This window comes from Oryctolagus cuniculus, chromosome 5 (assembly GCF_964237555.1).
Source record: "Oryctolagus cuniculus chromosome 5, mOryCun1.1, whole genome shotgun sequence".
NCBI lineage: Eukaryota > Metazoa > Chordata > Mammalia > Lagomorpha > Leporidae > Oryctolagus > Oryctolagus cuniculus.
In genome coordinates this window covers 134348071-134364343 of record NC_091436.1, presented here as the reverse complement: position 1 = coordinate 134364343, position 16273 = coordinate 134348071, and the positions used below count along the sequence as shown (strand labels likewise).

At 56.4% G+C, this 16273-nt stretch overlaps 1 protein-coding gene across 14 annotated transcripts in view; it reads left to right on the top strand.

Annotated features, from left to right (window-relative positions):
- ANKS1A (ankyrin repeat and sterile alpha motif domain containing 1A) overlaps positions 1 to 16273 on the top strand; it is a 211299-nt gene that overhangs the window by 185502 nt on the left and 9524 nt on the right. For all 14 annotated transcript variants that reach the window (XM_051855747.2, XM_051855743.2, XM_051855742.2 and 11 more), the window contains 3 exons: positions 13588 to 13686; positions 14432 to 14584; positions 14687 to 14794. In XM_051855747.2, coding sequence (XP_051711707.2) covers positions 13588 to 13686; positions 14432 to 14584; positions 14687 to 14794 — 360 coding nt within the window. The remainder of the gene's footprint in view (positions 1 to 13587; positions 13687 to 14431; positions 14585 to 14686; positions 14795 to 16273) is intronic.

The following is a 16273-nucleotide window of genomic DNA, read 5'->3' as shown; positions in this document are numbered from 1 at the left end:
GGGCCCCGCCTCGCCCGCCGGAGCGTGAGTCTGCTTGCAGAGCCGGGACGGCAGTGAAGGGTGGGGCCTCAGCCTGCTTTCCAGACTGTGTCCCCTCCAGCTGTGCTCTGGCAACAGTTCCACAGGGCAAGGAGGGTTTCCTACTCAGGAACCCCCCAACCTCAGCCACCTGCCATGCAGCCAGGCGTCCAGACCAGCTTGTTGGGAGTCCTCAGTACCTTCAGTGGCAGCACAGCCAGGTTCCCCATGGCGATTGTCCTGTCTCATCTGGACACCAAGAAGTTTCCTTTATTTCCCAAAACTTGGTGTCAAGTGATTTGTCATTGATCAAAGGCCTCTTCCCTGCCTGGCCAAAGCCAGTGCTTGGTGCACCCGGGCTGCACAGCCTCACGTTCTCAGGCCCCTGAGTTGGTTTGAGGGATTGGCTGCTTTTCTGAGGTGTAATTCTGTACTCTTAGAAAACACGAGAAGCCAAGAAGAGGACAACACCAAGGTGTCCCCTCTGACTCCCAACCGGGGCCCAGGGCCTGGGATCCGACCCGGTGTTCCTCTGCCCAGAAGCAGCTTAGAGGAAGGCGACGTCCACTGTTGTTCTACTGGAAGCCCTCCTGGGGCATCCTGCTGGGTTGGGCAGTGGGCTAAGCTTGCACCTGCATCCCCAGGAGCAGCGTTTGATGTCACGGTAATGGCATGGCAGCTGGCACTGCTTATCAGTGCTTCCTGTGTGCCCGTGCCACTCAGAGAGGTCTGCACATTGGCTCGTGGGGTCTTCAGGGCAGCCCTGAGCATGCACTCACGCCTCTGGGTGAAGTCTCTGAACCTCTGAGCCACAGAGTGGTTAAGTGGCTTGCTTGGGCTCCCGCTGCCTTAGCGGGCAGAGATCAAACGTGTACCCAGGCATTGGGGTTCCAGGGGTCATGCTCTAACCACGATGCTACTTTACCTGTTGCTTCCCTGTGGGTGCAGGGAGTAGGGGGTAGCCACTTACGTGCCCCAGTTACCTTCTTACAAGAGTTGTCGTGGAGCTCTGAGGTGACTCCAGCAAGCCCTCCCCGTCCTTGCACCTCCTTGCTTCCCAGAAGGCCTCCCCACGATCTCATGCAGACCGCAGTTGACATGGCCTTCCCTTCCCCTTTCTGGAGCAGATCTCCGTACCCCATGCCCGCCTCACCCTGCTGCCTAGGTCAGAGTTGGCACAGAGCTGCCACCGCCTGTCCTCCACTCCCTAGTAGGGCCTCTCTGGGTTTCCAGCTGGCGGAGTTGTTTGAAACCTGTCCAGGGAGCTGACCTAAGGCTTCCAGGAAGGACGCTGGTTCAGACCCTTCCCCTCTCCAGAGCAGCCATTAAGGTCTGCTACAGACAGCCAAAGCCAGCTGGGGTGGTTATTTTTTTATTTTTTATTTTTTTTTTTCAGTTTTCAAAAGTTGTAAGTTCTAAAATAGCAGTTCATCTTTTTTTCTTTTTTAAAAAGTTAAACTGAATATATTTGTAGTTCTTGTGACCTAACCCCTGACTTACCACGTTCCTTAGGAAGGGCGACAAAGCCAGGATAGAGGTGGTGAGCAGGGGTGGCTCACCCCGGCTCTTAGTGGGGGACCTTTCCTCTCTGATGTCACCCTTCATCAGACCGGCTGTCAGACAGGCCAGTGAGGGTAGTGGTGCACCACGGAGTTTTTCCTCCCTGTACGTGGACGCTGTAGAGGCTAAGGTCTTTTTTTTTTTTTTTTTTTTTTTTTTAAGGAAAAAAAAAAGAATTATTTTATTTATTTGAAAGACAGAGTTTCAGAGAGAGGTAAAGTCAGAGAGAGAGAGGTCTTCCATTCCGCTGGCTCACTCCTCAAATGACCACAACAGCCAGAGCTGAGCTGATCTGAAGCCAGGAGCCAGGAGCTTCTTCCAAGTCTCCCAAGTGGGTGCAGGGGACTAGGGACTTGGGCCATCCTCTACTGCTTTCCCAGGCCATAGCAGAGAGCTGGACTAGAAAAGGAGCAGCCAGGACTCAAACTGGCGCCCATATGGGATGTCAGCACTGCAGGCTGGGGCTTTAACCCACTGCGCCACAGCGCCGGCCCTGAGGCTGAGGTCTTGACATCTCACCCCTCCTCCTGCTAATTCTGGAAGGGGTAAGGTTCCCACACTCCTTAGAACTGCCTTCCTGCCCTGCCCAGGCTCTGGACCCCAGGTCACCGGGCAGTCATTTGGGAAAGGGTGGCCCTGGGCCAGGCACCCATACAAGACACAGGGTCTGCGGTAGGATGCGTCCATTCCGAAACTGGAAGGCCCCTCATTGAGGGAGGCCAGCAGCTCAGTCCTTCCAGGGCTCTCTTGGTTCTGGGCAGCTGGTGGGCGGAGCCTGTACTGGAAGGCATGCTGAGTACTCCTGGCTGGGCCTGCTACTTCAACTAGCTGGAGTGGTCTGAGCAGCCATGCAGAACATGCTGGTAATTGCATGTGAGTTGCCGGATGGGCTTTAAGGGTAATTAAGTTTTAGCAACCAGAAAAACAAATAAATACCAAAGAAGAGGAGCGTTTTTGTTATTGAGCCATTCCCTCGTCACATATAGCATTTTACCTCATGTTAGGTATGGTATATCCCCATCAGGTTTGGTTTTCAATAGGCTAAGAATGCTTCCTTTGGTTCTGAAATTCCCTGGAGACTCTTTTTTAATTTTTAAAAATTTACTTATTTCATTTGAAAAGCAGAGTTACAGAGAAGGAGTGTGGAGGGGGAAAGATATTTTCCATTCATTAGTTCTCTCCCAAAATGGCCACCACAGCCAAGGCTGGGCCAGGCCAAAGCCAGGAGCTTTATCTGGGTCTCCCATGTGGGTGCAGGGGTCCAAGAGGTTGAGCTACCCTCTACTGCTTCCCCAGGTGCATTAGCAGGGAGCTGGATGAGAAGTGGAACAGCTGGGGCCAGAACTGTGGCTTAGCCTGTAAGGCTGCCACCTGCAGCACTAGCATCCCGTATGGGGGCACTGGTTCAAGTCCCTGCTGCTCCACTTCCAATCCAGCTCCCTGCTGATGCGCCTGGGAAAGCAGCGGAGGATGGCCCTCTGCTTGGGCCCCTGCACCCACAGGGAGACCCAGTAGAAGCTCCTGGCTTCAGACTGGCCCATCTCCAGCCTTTGGGGCCATTTGAGGAGTGAACCAGTGGATGGAGGATTTCTCTCTCTCCCTCTCTCTCTCTTCCCCTCCCTCCCTCCCTCCCCTTCCCCCTACCCCTCCCTCCACCCTTCCTCCCTCTCTCCCTCTCTCTCCCCAAACCCCAACACCACCATCTGTAATTCCAAATTACAGAAAGAAAGAAAGAAAGAAAGAAAGAAAGAAAGAAAGAAAGAAAGAAAGAAAGAAAGAAAGAAAGAAGAGAGAGAGAGAGAAAGAAGGAAGGAAGGAAGGAAGGAAGGAAGGAAGGAAGGAAGGAAGGAAGGAAGGAAGGAAGGAAGGAAGGAAGAAAAGTGAGCAGCAGGAGCAGACACCCATATGTGTTGCTGGCATCACAGGAGGCAGCTTAACCTGCTGCGCCACAATGCCAGCCCTACACTGGAGACTAATGCAAGATGCAAAGCAGCTCCCAGGGGGCCAGGCGCTCAGGCAACAGCTTGCTGTGGATTTCCTTCTGAGGAGTTCCTCCCCGTTGTTGGAGCACAGGGTGCTGTGAGTATCACACAGCTCCCTCTCAGATCACACTGCCTGGTCACCCTCTCTGTGCTAATTCCCTCCCACGATATCTCTGCTGTGATGTTTTTCCTGTCAAGGAAGAATCACTGCCTTACAGAGTTGTAAGGAACAGAGGCCTCCATTCTTTGCCTTGCACTCGCTGATAGAGTCAGAATCTGTTTCCTTGTGCCTTCCATCCCATGGTCCGAGGTTCACCTTTTTTTTTTATTATTATTATTATTTTTGACAGGCAGACTGGACAGTGAGAGAGAGAGACAGAGAGAAAGGTCTTCCTTTTGCCGTTGGTTCACCCTCCAATGGCCGACACGGCTGGTGCGCTGTGGCCGGCGCACCGCACTGATCCGAAGGCAGGAGCCAGGTGCTTCTCCTGGTCTCCCATGGGGTGCAGGGCCCAAGCACCTGGGCCATCCTCCACTGCCTTCCCAGGCCACAGCAGAGAGCTGGCCTGGAAGAGGGGCAACCGGGACAGAATCCGGTGCCCCGACCAGGACTAGAACCCGGTGTGCCGGCACTGCAAGGCGGAGGATTAGCCTAGTGAGCCGCGGTGCCGGCCCGAGGTTCACCTTTGGGGACCACCCAGAACACATTTTTTTTTTTTTTTTTAGCCCTTCAGAAAATTGCAGATGTCTCTCGTGGCCTCCTGGGTCCCGTCTTGTCTTGGCCCAACACCTTCTCCCTCTGGCTATTCGTCCTGGACAGGCAAGCTTTGGGAGCTGAGCTCTGTCTGTATGCTCTTGCCTGCATACCCAAAAGGCCTTTGATCTGGAGGATTCAGGGACAGGGCAGTGGGGACTGCCAGGTGCTCCCTGACTGATGCAGCTGACAGTAGAGCTGAGAGAGCAGGCACTGTGGCTCCCACATCTGCTGGCCAGCCCACCACACAGGCTCACGCTTTCTAACCAGTTCCATTTCATCACACATCTGCCCACAGGAAGTGGCTTTCTCCAGGAAAGGGAGGGAGTGCATCTGATGAGCCTGGAAGGAAGGTAATTTGTGGTTGGCAGGTGTGTAGTTCCAAGCATGCTAGTGCAGCTCTTGGTGCCTGAAGACTCCCTGAGCTCCCTTTATGAAGTGTTGATAAATGACAGATCCTGATGCTGAAGTGTAGCACAGACGTTGAAGAATGTCTCATGTGGGGAAATACTCACCTTTGTGGTGTTGGAGTGAGGAAATTGAGGCATAAGTTCATACAGCATTCTCTTTACTTCCCCGGGAGAGAAGCATCTGTGCATAAGTGTAGGAACAAGCCAGAGTGATACCAGGGTTCTCTCGGGGGTGGCCTCATTTGTCTTGTTGGGATGTCACAGATGTTTCTCCATTTCCCACCATGAATGGATGTGAATCAGAAACGCAAAGAATGTAGGTGTGTTGGCGATCTTCATGGTTCAACTGGGAAAACAAGGCCATAGAAACATAGAGCCATAGAAACAGTAGAGCAGCCAAGTGCTCCTTGCCGTAGGAAGAGGGAATGAGAGCCTTGCTGGCCCTGGCGCCGGTGAAACCCTGAGACCAAAGGGTACAGGCACTGCCCGTGCCAACCCTCACCTGTCCTACCTTGAGCCTGAGACTCGGACATTTCCAATTACAAGGAGAGGAAAGGCGGGTGAGAGAGGCCTGCCCACAGAGAGTGAAGGGCTAGCTGGGGTGGAGTGAGGGCAGGGCTTTGATGAGGCGGAACAGGTGGGCTGGGCCAACCTCAGGGCCCTGAAAGGCACATGTGGAGGGAGCCCCGAGGTCTCCGAGACCCAGATATGTTGGGAGAGGGGCCTCTGGCCCGTGCCCCTCGCCAGGCAGAAAGCCCCTTGAGTCGAAGTGGGAGAGGTTGAGAGCCAGCCTGTGGTTGAGGTGCAGAGAAATGATCCATGGAGATGAGGCTGGCAGCAGGCTCAGGATGAGTTAGGAGCAAAGAGAAGCAGCACGCCAGAGCCGGGAGGCCTCCTGCTCCTCCTATCACTTTGTTCCTTCATGGGCTTTTGCCACGAAGCAGATGGGCCCCCGCTGTCCTCCTGTCTGTCTCTGAGACCGTGCCAGCTTGGTCCCCTGTGTTGGGAGAGACGACAGGTGAAGAGGGGCCAGAAAGCACGCTGTGACTGACAGGGCCTCCTTTATTGGCTGCCACAAACTTCCAACCAGACCTCCAAGGCCCTGGAGTCCTTTCTTGCTCCTGTCCCGATGTGCTCCTCACGCTTGGGCCCCATAAGCCAGCTTTACATGAGCCCGGGGCCTGTGCCCTTCGTTTTCTACCCTGTGCCCATGCTGCCCCTCCTCCCAGGGGCCGTGGACAGCCTGAGGAAAGGTGCCTCTAGAGAGCATCACTGCCACGACCCCCTCTCCGCTGGCCTCTGCCCGCCTGTCTGCAGCTGATCGTGTTGCAGTTTTCTGTACTGAGTTGAGGACGTGCGTAGGGAGATGGGTGGAATTAAGGCTTGAGAGGAGTGCTCTTAGACGAGTGTGGGTCCTGCCTCCTGGACTGTTTTTTTTTTTTTTTTTCTTCTTTTTTGGACAGGCAGAGTGGACAGTGAGAGAGAGAGAGAGAAAGGTCTTCCTTTACCGTTGGTTCACCCTCCAGTGGCCGCTGCAGCCAGCACACTGCACTGATCCGAAGCCAGAAGCCAGGTGCTTCTCCTGGTCTCCCATGCGGTTACAGGGCCCAAGCACTTGGGCCATCCTCCACTGCACTCCCGGGCTACAGCAGAGAGCTGGACTGGAAGAGGGGCAACCGGGACAGAATCCGGCGCTCCGACTGGGACTAGAACTCGGTGTGCTGGCGCCGCAGGCGGAGGATTAGCCTAGTGAGCCGCGGCGCCGGCCTCCTGGACTGTTTTCTGTGGCCACTCAGGGACATAACTCCTCAGGTATCCCAGGAGTTGACGCTGCACCAGGTGCCTCCCTTGGTCCCCAGCACCTGCCCCAGGGAAGCCCATTGACCTTGAGATAGGTGCAGGCTGTGTTTGGGAGCTTTCCCAGCATGTGCACTCTCGCACTGTCCCTCTGCTGTCCTGCCTGTGCCAAGTTACTCAGGGTGGTACCTGCTGGAATGACGCAGGAGCCCACCTCCAGCCACCCCAGGCACTGCTCTGGCCTTCTCCAGCCCCTGTATGAATGTGGAAAGAGATTTGAGAACTTGAGTGCTTATTTTCCTTCTGTCCATCTGACCAACGGCACTTTAGACTTGGCTGGCAGACCCTGTTCCATGCTGACATCCTGGTGAACAGCAGTGGAACAGTCTTTCCTGGCACTGCAGAATGTCCCAGTGTTCCTGTAGCCAAACAGCCCCCAGCCCCATTGTCCACGTGTGGAACGTTAAGACCAGGGGCAGGCAAGGGGCCGCATCTCTGACATTCCTTAGTCTGCTGACACACCAAGGGTCAGCTATAACTGACCCTCAGGGTTCCCAGACCCCCCTGAAGCCCAGGAGCAGCAGCTTCAGGGCTTGTGGATTGAATGATTCTCTCAGGGTTGCTCCTTGAGCAGACAGCAGAGTCTGGACTGTCCTCTCGGTCCCTTGGGCTCAGAGTGGTGCTCCTGCTTCCCCTGCCCAGGAAGGCACCCTGAGCCCAGCACATTCCCACAGGGTCAGAGCCTGGCACGAGGGCCAGTTGGGCCAGACAAGCACACCAGTCCCGGGGTGGTCTGGGTCAGCCTGTCCTGTCTACCCGCAGTGTGTAGGGAGGCATTCTACAGAAGGCTGAGAAAGGAGCTGGCAACGAAACAGACCTGAGCAAGCTCCGCGCATTGATTTAGGGCTCCAGGCCTGCACAGCCACCAGCACAGCCCTGCCCTGCTGCCCGCTGTCTCTGAAGCTCTGGATGGAGGTCAGACTACGTAAACTGAGGGGAAGGGTTCAGGAGAAAGCTCAAGATCCTACTTAGTGGCAAAGAGAATTGGACCAGGGACCAGGAGACCTGGATTCTCCTCCTGGCCCCTTCCTGTGTGGCTTTGAGCAGGTTGCCTTGCCTCTGTGTTTCTCCTCTGTCACATGGGACTCCATTTGACCCTCTTGCCCCATGGGACATAAGCTCTGAAGGAGACGCACTGTTGTATGTGGTGACGTTGTGAGAGATGTGGCCGTGTCTTCACTGAGAGAGTGCACAGCAGTCTTTCTCTGCAGGAGGCAGAGGTTGGTCTGTCTCTGCTCATGTCCCCAGAGCCATGAGATAAAGCTGTTGTGAGTGGTTTGGAACCCAGGACTGGGCCCTATATCACCAGACCAGCAGGCCCTACCCTGCTGATTGCAGGGTGAATGTGAGTCCTGGGCTGCAGCCAAGACCTCAGAGGAAGGTGTCTGAGCTGACAGGCTCCAAGTGCAGGGCAAGGATGCGAACCTGGCCTGCAGAGGGCAGACACCAAGGACCTGCTGGGAGAATGAGGGCCAGAAGGCGTGCTGCCACCAGGAGCCTGGAAGAGAGCGCCCCAATCCCATGTGCCGCTGCGTCCTTCCCCGGGAAGTGGCAGGGCCTCCACAGGTTGTCTGTCGAGGTCTCGGGAATGAGGAGCCAGTAACATTTTTGCTTCCTCTTGCTCACTGTCACCATTAAGTTTTATCGCTTGAGTGAGGCCCGGGCCTGGGCCAGGCAGGGTTTTGGCTATTTGGGAAGGCAGGGAGGTGTGGGTCAAGGCTGAGTACCTCCTGGGCCAGCCGTGAGTTGAGGTGACCACTTCGGGAAATTGCATCAGAAAGTCCAGAAGAGGCAGGGGTTGGTGCCGCCAGGCAGCGTGGGGGCACAGAGGGGAAGGCAACAGGAGTCACTGAGCCCCTCACTCGCATGATGGTCGCTACTCAGCCTGTGCAGCAGGTGCTCTGTTCCTGCTTACCAGGTCCTGAATCGGTGAGAACCTTGAACAGCAAAACCAGTAGAACCCGTTCTCGTGTCTTTACAACACAGCCACCTTGTGTAGTTGCTGGCGCTTGGAAAGCCCTTACCCCTGAGGTGTCTGGGAGCACAACCCTGAGCAAGAGAGAGCGCTCTCCCTCCTTGCTGTCTGCCCCTCACTCCGAGGCTTTTCTGCTGTCCCCTGGCCAGCTCCTGTCACCCCAAACTCTGAGTCTGGGGCTGTTCTCTGGGCTGCAGGGAAGAGTGTGCTCTACCCCCTCTCCTGGCTCACTGCGAGAGCCCCCACGGGTTGGTGACAACACCCCAGTCCGAGCTGAGACAGAAGCCTGGTCTGTGTTCAGTGGCCTGAACCGCAGAGGTTGTTCTGGGAGCGACGGCAGCCTGCCGCAGCGGCGACTAGCAGGCAGAGCCTAGAGCAGGCAGCCTGTGGGTGTGTGTGCGGCCACTGCCGTGTTGGTGGAGGACAGCTGTGTGTCCTGGGCAAGTTCTGCACACAGTCCATGGGTGTGTGGGAAAAGCTGCATATGTGGGGTGTATGCATGCACAAGTATGTGTTACAGCCCCAGTTTTACCCCCAAAATTTAATAAAACTTAGAAAAGTACACTAAAATGGTAAACATCCCACTTTTTAAAGAAAATTCATTCATTTAGAAAAATGTACTGGCCGGCGCCGCAGCTCAATAGACTGTGCCGGCCGCAGCAGCCATTGGATGGTGAGCCAACGGCAAAGGAAGACCTTTCTCTTTGTCTCTCTCTCATTGTCCACTCTGCCTGTCAAAAGAAAAAGAAAAAGAAAAGAAAAAAATGTACCAAAATGGGAACCTTCTTTTCCTCCCAAGGTGATGGATTTATAGGTGGCTTTCACATTTTTCTTTGTGCTTTCTTTACTTTCAAAATGTTCTACAATTAACGTATAATTCTACTCAGAAAAAAAAAAAAATTGGAGAGAGAATGCAGGGCCCAGTGGAAATCCACCATGCTCTTGAAGGCGGAGCAGAGGTCCCACCCGGCCCTGGCTCAGGAAGCTCTGAGTAACTCGGGCCCCGCCTCCCACTCTGCCCAGGGTTTGGTGAACAACTGTCACCCAGCCAGGACACAGCTTTCCCCTGTGCTGGCTCTGCTGGCCTTGGGGGGATTCTCCTTTCTGGTCCTGAGTCACATTAGCTGTGTTTCCTGAGTATGCCCCCTTGGGTACCGCACCTGCTGTGTGAGGCGAGAGGGGAGGAGCTATGGGGAGAAACACCTGTCAGGCCAGGATGCAGCTCTGTCTCACGGCAGCCTTTGCATTTTTATGTCTGGTGGCAGGCAGGGAGTGACCAGCATGGAGATGAGGCTGGAGGAGGCAGTGCTCAGCCAGTGCTGTTCTGGCCACTAGTCTCTGTCTTTAAAGATGAATTTATTTATTTATTTATTTGAAAGAGTTGGAGAGTGAAGGAGAGACAGAGAAAGAAAGGTCTTCCATCTTCAGGGTCACTCCCCAGATGGCCACAACAGCCGGGGCTGGGCCAGGCTGAAGCCAGGAGCTTCTGGGTCTCCCACGTGGGTGCAAGAGCCCTTTTCCCAGGCTGTCAGCAGGGAGTTGGATCAGAAGTGAAGCAACCAGGATGAGAACCAGAACGGCAGCTCTGTTTCCTTACTGCATTTCCCTAACAAACCCACCCCTGGGCCTTTGTTATCCCTGCAGGTGGACAGGGAGGTTCTCTTGGTTTCCTACTCTACAGTGGGGCTTTGTCCTCCTTGTGGAGTTACTGTAAGGATTAATGAGATGCGGGCAAGGTGCTTGTGCTCATCACTGTCAGCCCCCTGCAGGCCATCGTTAGTATTGGCACCGTCCTCATCTTGGCTCTTGCAGCCCGGAGCCTCCGCTGAATCCGCCACATGTCCAGCTCTTGCCCACCTTCCCAGGATGCCCACCTTCCCAGGATGCCCACCTTCCCAGGATGCCTCCCCCTCCCTAGCTCCCACACGTGGCCTGTGTAGGGTAGGTGGTCGGGGGAGAGGAAGGGCTGGTCTCCCCATGGTGTGGGCCTTCCCAGGCTGAGTGCTTCAGAGTCTCTGGCATTGTAGGCAGTGAGTGGAGACGGTAGAAGACACCTGGAGGCTGTAGCTGGCTGAAGACAGAGGCGCAGCAGGTGCCAGGGTCCCGGGTTCTGTGCCTCTGTAAAGAGGGGATTGGGCTGTGTGACCTTGTGTGACCTTGCCCACCTCACCTTCCTGGCTACAAGCTGGGACAGCCTTTTTTTTTTTTTTTTTTTTTTTTTTTTTTTTTTTTTTTTTGACAGGCAGAGTGGACAGTGAGAGAGAGACAGAGAGAAAGGTCTTCCTTTGCCTTTGGTTCACCCTCCAATGGCCGCCACAGTCAGTGTGCTGCGGCCAGCGCACCGCGCTGATCCAGTGGTCTCCCATGGGGTGCAGGGCCCAAGCACTTGGGCCATCCTCCACTGCACTCCCGGGCCACAGCAGAGAGTTGGCCTGGAAGAGGGGCAACCGGGACAGAATCCAGCGCCCTGACCAGGACTAGAACCCCGTGTGCCGGCGCCGCAAGGCGGAGGATTAGCCTAGTGAGCTGCCGCGCTGGCAGGGACAGCCTTTCTTCAGCTGGAGCAGGACCCTGGCCGGGCTGCACGGCCCCTCCCTCAGCAGCCTGACCCTTCCCACCTCTGCAGTGCGGGGCAGCTGCTCTGGCCTCAGACCCACTTCTCTGCCCTCTTACCACCTCCAGACAAAACCCTCAGGCCCTCTGGGTCTGAGGCATCGATCCCTTTGACCCTCCCCTGAAGAGTACTGTGATAGGATAAGAAATGCCTGTGTGGCTCTTCCTCCTGTTTCCTGACACACAGTTCCTAAACCCCTGGAGATCTCCTTTGGTATGCTAATGAGATGGCTGGTGGCCCCCTCAGGGAGGGGGAGGTTGAGGTTGGCCAGTGATTTGATCAACTTGCCTTGAGGTCTCTGGGCAGCTGAACGTGAGGGCAGCCGCGTGCCTGGTGTCCCTATAGCAGAGATGCTCCCAGCCCCTCCCACATGCCCGAGGACACATCCTTATTACACACGGGTGAGCAGAGGTTCTGTGAACTGCCCTAGTAAGTGATCCAAGTCAAGGAAAGGGCTGTGGGAACCCTGGCTTACAGCCGGTGTGTCAGGTGCGCAGGTCGCAGCCTGGGCTTGGGTTGTGGCACTGAGCCCTGTACCTGTGGGATCCGCTCTACTCCGGGGGCAGCGTCAGAGGTGACTTAAACTGCAGGGTGTGTGCAGAGAATCAAAAGGCTATGGGGCGTGAAGAGTGGTGTGAGCCAGGGCAGGCACGTGGGCTTCGTCTCACATCAGCCCGGATTGTCCCAGCCTTCACCGAGGAGTCAGAGACCAAGGCTGTGAGGTTGGCAGCATCGAGTTCAACTAGTCATCTGTTTCTTTCTTCTTCTTTTTTTTTTTTTTTTAAGATTTTATTTATTTGTTTAAGAGGCAGAGTTACAAGACAGAGGAAGAGACAGAAAAGTCTTCCATACTTCCATACACTGGTTCATTCCCTAGGTGGCCACAATGGCCGGAGCTGTGCCAGTCCAAAGCCAGGAGCCAGGAGCTTCTTCCAGCTCTCCCATGTGGGCGCAGGGGCCCAAGGACTTGGGCCATCTTCTACAGCTTTCCCAGGCCATAGCAGAGAGCTGGATCGGAAGTGGGGCAGCGGGGACACAGTCGGTGCCCGTGTGGGATGCCAGCACCACAGGCAGAGGCTTAACCTTTTGCTCCACAGCACCAGCCCCTATTTCTCTTTTTTATTTCATAGAGTTATGTCTATTTGAGAGAGCTCCCGCCTCCTAGTTCACTCCCATAATGCCTGTAAGAAGCCAAGAGCCAGGAACTCAATCCAAGTCTCCCAGGCACAGACCCAGTCACTCGAGCCGCCATCCCCCAAACCTGGGTCTTGATCCATTTGCTCTAATCAGGGCTGTGGGGGAGGCCCCATCCTTTTCCTTTTCTCTTGTCGGCAGCCACCCCTCTGTCTGTTTCCGTGGTCATTGGACATGTCAGACACGTTCCTCCTCCAAGAAGTCGGAATACCTTCCCGACAGAAAGGACGGGGGCCGCGCCACAGCTTCCCTGTACCAACCCCTCCAGTCCCTCACCACGCTCCCAGCACAGCTCCTGCTGTGCCCTTCCCTTCTTGCAAGGGAAGCCCGGCTCCACGCCCAGAGCCCCCTGCACCCAGCTGGCGGCCGCCCGCGTCTGGCTGTGGCTGAGGGCCAGGGCAGAACCTGTGAGTCTCCTATCGGGGCCCACGCTGTGCCTCTCAAAGTTGAATCCGAAAATAGCTGTCTGGTGAGTCACAGGCACGAGGCGTCCTCACAGGGGTGAGGACGTGGCGTTGTCACACTGCCCGGGTTCCGATCAGCTCCACCTCTGGCCGTGTGACCTCGGGAACTTCTCACCTGTGTGTACCTCAGTTTCCTCATCTGCAGAACAGGATCGTGCGTGCGACGTGGGGATGACCCACGTGAAAGCTCTCAGAGTGAGGAGCGTGCAGTGAGTGCCAACCACGCCCCCGCCCCATCACACGGGGTGCTGAGCAGCGGGTGCCCCTCGGGGCCGGTGGAGGTCAGGGACAACAACCCGAGTGGACGCGGCTCTGGCCCACTCCTCGTGGGGCGGGGAGCCCTTTCTAACTGGGTGCCCTCCTCCTGGAGGCAAGTCCAGCTCCTTGGCTCTCTGCCTCTGTCACCAGCTGCCTGCCTGCAGGGGTTCTAATGCTCTAGAACTACCGTCACACCTGCGGGAACCCTCGGGGCTAGCCCAACGGTTCTTCCTCTCGGCCTTGGGACCTGCTCCCCAGACACACACATGAACTCCCTGAGGTGGGCTAGTGCAGGTGGCCAGGCGTGGGAGGTCCCACCCCTCGTCCCTGTCTGATCTGGCCCAGATCAGCAGCCTGCAGGTTTGTGTGCAGTTGACCCCAGCCTCTGGCCCCAGGACCCCTGAGTCCCCTTGCTGTCTTGGTGTCTGTTGGTGCAGCAGAAGAATTTGACCACAAGTTGTGGGCTCAGGACGGGCCCTGATGTCTTCTCTCTGTTCTCAGGGGTCTAACGTGATGGAAGAACAAGATCTGCGAGAGATTGGCATTGGTGACCCGCAGCACCGGCGGAAGCTGCTCCAGGCCGCGCGCTCTCTGCCCAAGGTGACCACTACTATGCCAAGGCCAGGGCCCTGTCCCTAACGCTGTCCCCTGGACTGAGGACAGCTGGGCTCCAGCACGTACAGATCATACGGGTCTCTTCCTTGTCCTGAGAGCCCCAGCAGGGCCAGCACACACTCTGTTTGCTTCCTCACTGAGTCGCGAGGCCCCTGGAGAGGCATCAGGGCTCTAGGAGTCGTAAACACCTTGTGAGGATGGACCAGGGAGGTGCCAGGCTCTCATGTGAGCCTGATGCCCACAGGGTTGGCCTGTCACCTCGAGCCCCTTTGGGGCATCCAGGCCACCCCATACTGATCTCCGGCGACAGGCCCCTCCCCAGGTGGGCCTGGGAGAGCAGGGCAGCCAGGAAGGCATAGTCTTCCCCTGGGGAGCTCGGAGCTGGCATGCCTGGGCCCCTCCCCTGAACCGTGCTGGTGCCAAGTCCAGGGCCCCGTGTTCCTTCTACTCGGTCAGGGCTTAGAAGCACCTGCTTCACAGACACCCCATTTTCTGGTCCCTGCACCCCCCCATCTAGCCTTACCCGGCCCTGAGGGTCAGCCAGTGGTTCCCACCTCCCACATGGGGAAGCTAAGGCCAAAGCGCCAGTGCTAGAAAGGGAAGGACTTGGGGGTACTCAGGGGCTTCCCTCAGCCGCTGCCCCTGGTATAGCTGTGTGAGCTGGCCTGGCCCCAGGTCCCCATCCTGTGAGTGTGGAGATGTCAGCCCCGTTGCCTCCCTTGCCCCACAGGTGAAGGCGCTGGGCTGTGATGGGAACAGCCCCCCATCAGTGCCCTCCTGGCTGGACTCCCTGGGGCTGCAGGACTATGTCCACTCCTTCCTGTCGAGTGGCTACAGCTCCATCGACACTGTGAAGAACCTCTGGGAGCTGGAGCTCGTCAATGTGAGTACAGCCTGGGCCTGGGCCGGCTCCTTGGTGACACATCTGGCCATGGGGACCCCAGGAGCCCCGTCTCCGCTGACGCCTCCCCTCTTTGCTGCCCAGGTCCTGAAAGTGCACCTGCTCGGCCATCGCAAGCGCATCATTGCCTCCCTCGCAGACAGGCCCTACGAGGAGCCGCCCCAGAAGCCCCCGAGGTTTTCCCAGCTGAGAGTGAGTTGAGGGATAAAAGGAATCTGCGTGTTCTCTGTATCTTTGGGACTCAAAGAGAATCCTCTCGGAACCCTTCAGAGGGGCCTCCGCTGTGTTGTTGGGGCCAAGTCTGCCCCTGGGCCCAGCTCAGCAGGGGAGCACAGGAGACGGGTCTTTGGCTCTTTAGAAATCACATGCCTCCCAGAAGCCTGGGCTGGTCTGTGATAAAGGGGCTGTGGGGCAGGAAGGCACAGCTCGGAGTGCCTGCTTTCAGTTCTGCTCTGCAGCTCCGCCTCCCGATCCCAGGGTCCTGCGAATGCTCCCTTAGGAGCCAGCAGGTAATGGCTCAAGTGCTTGGGTCCCTGCCACCCACATGGGAGGCCTGGACTGAGTTCCTGGCTCCTGGTTTCAGCCTCATTCCAGTCCCAGTTGTTGCAGGCATTTGGGGAATGATGGCATCTTTAAAAAAAGATTATTTTCATCTACTTGAAAAGCAGAGTGACAGATCTTCTATCCAATGCTTCACTCTCCAAATGCCTACCACAGCCAGGGATGTGCCAGACTGAAACCAAGAGCCTAGAACTCCACCCCGATCTCCCCTGTGGGTGGCAGGAACCCAGGTACTCGAGTCGTCATCTGCTGCTTCCAGGATGCATCGGCAGGAGGCGGAACAGGCATCCCAAGCAGCCACTGAACCAGTTTGCCACAACAGCCACCCCTAGGAGCTTTCTTTCTCTGCCTTTCAAAAAAAGATTTCACCGAGATTTTTTTAATTGGGGCAGACATTTGCCACAGCTGTTGTCACTGCTTTGGATACTCGCAGCCCGTATCAGGGTGTTGGGGTTCAGGTCCTTCTCTGCTTCCAGTTCCAGCTTCCTGCTGATGTGCACCCTGGGAGACTGTAGGCGATGAGTCTCTGTAAGCCACATAGGAAGCCCAGATTCAGTGTCCAGCTCCCAGCCTCAGCCTGGCCCAGCGCTGGCTATTGTGAGCACTTGGGGAGTGGACCGGTGGATGGGAGATCTTGCTCTCTCTGCTTTCCAAATAAATAAAAATTTAAAAGAAAATAAAAGTTGAGGGGAAAGTAAAACAAATACACAGAATGCAGGCTTTGCTGGGGCTGCCTCTGGGTGTTCCTCTCAGCCTCAGGCAGGGCAGGGGTGAGGTGGGAGGAGTCCCCTCAGGGCGGTGTGATTTGCGCCCCAGGCCTAGCTGGATCGGGATGGCCTGGGGTGGGGAAGAGCAGCCCTCCCAGATGACGTGTTGCAGAGGTCACGGAACCGACTGCAGGCAGGGATGGGTTGCACCGCAGCCTGTTGCCCCCTCAGGCCAGCTGTGCCTGCCAGGCCCCTGTCCCAGGCCTCATCCCTTTCATTCTCCCACAACTTCAGCAACTGGGGGCTGTTTTATCCTCCTCCAATGGACGAGAAAGCTGCAGCCCAGCCTCGTTCTGGGAGCCAAGCGCACAGCGGACGTCCATTCTTAGGAAGCCTGAGGGCG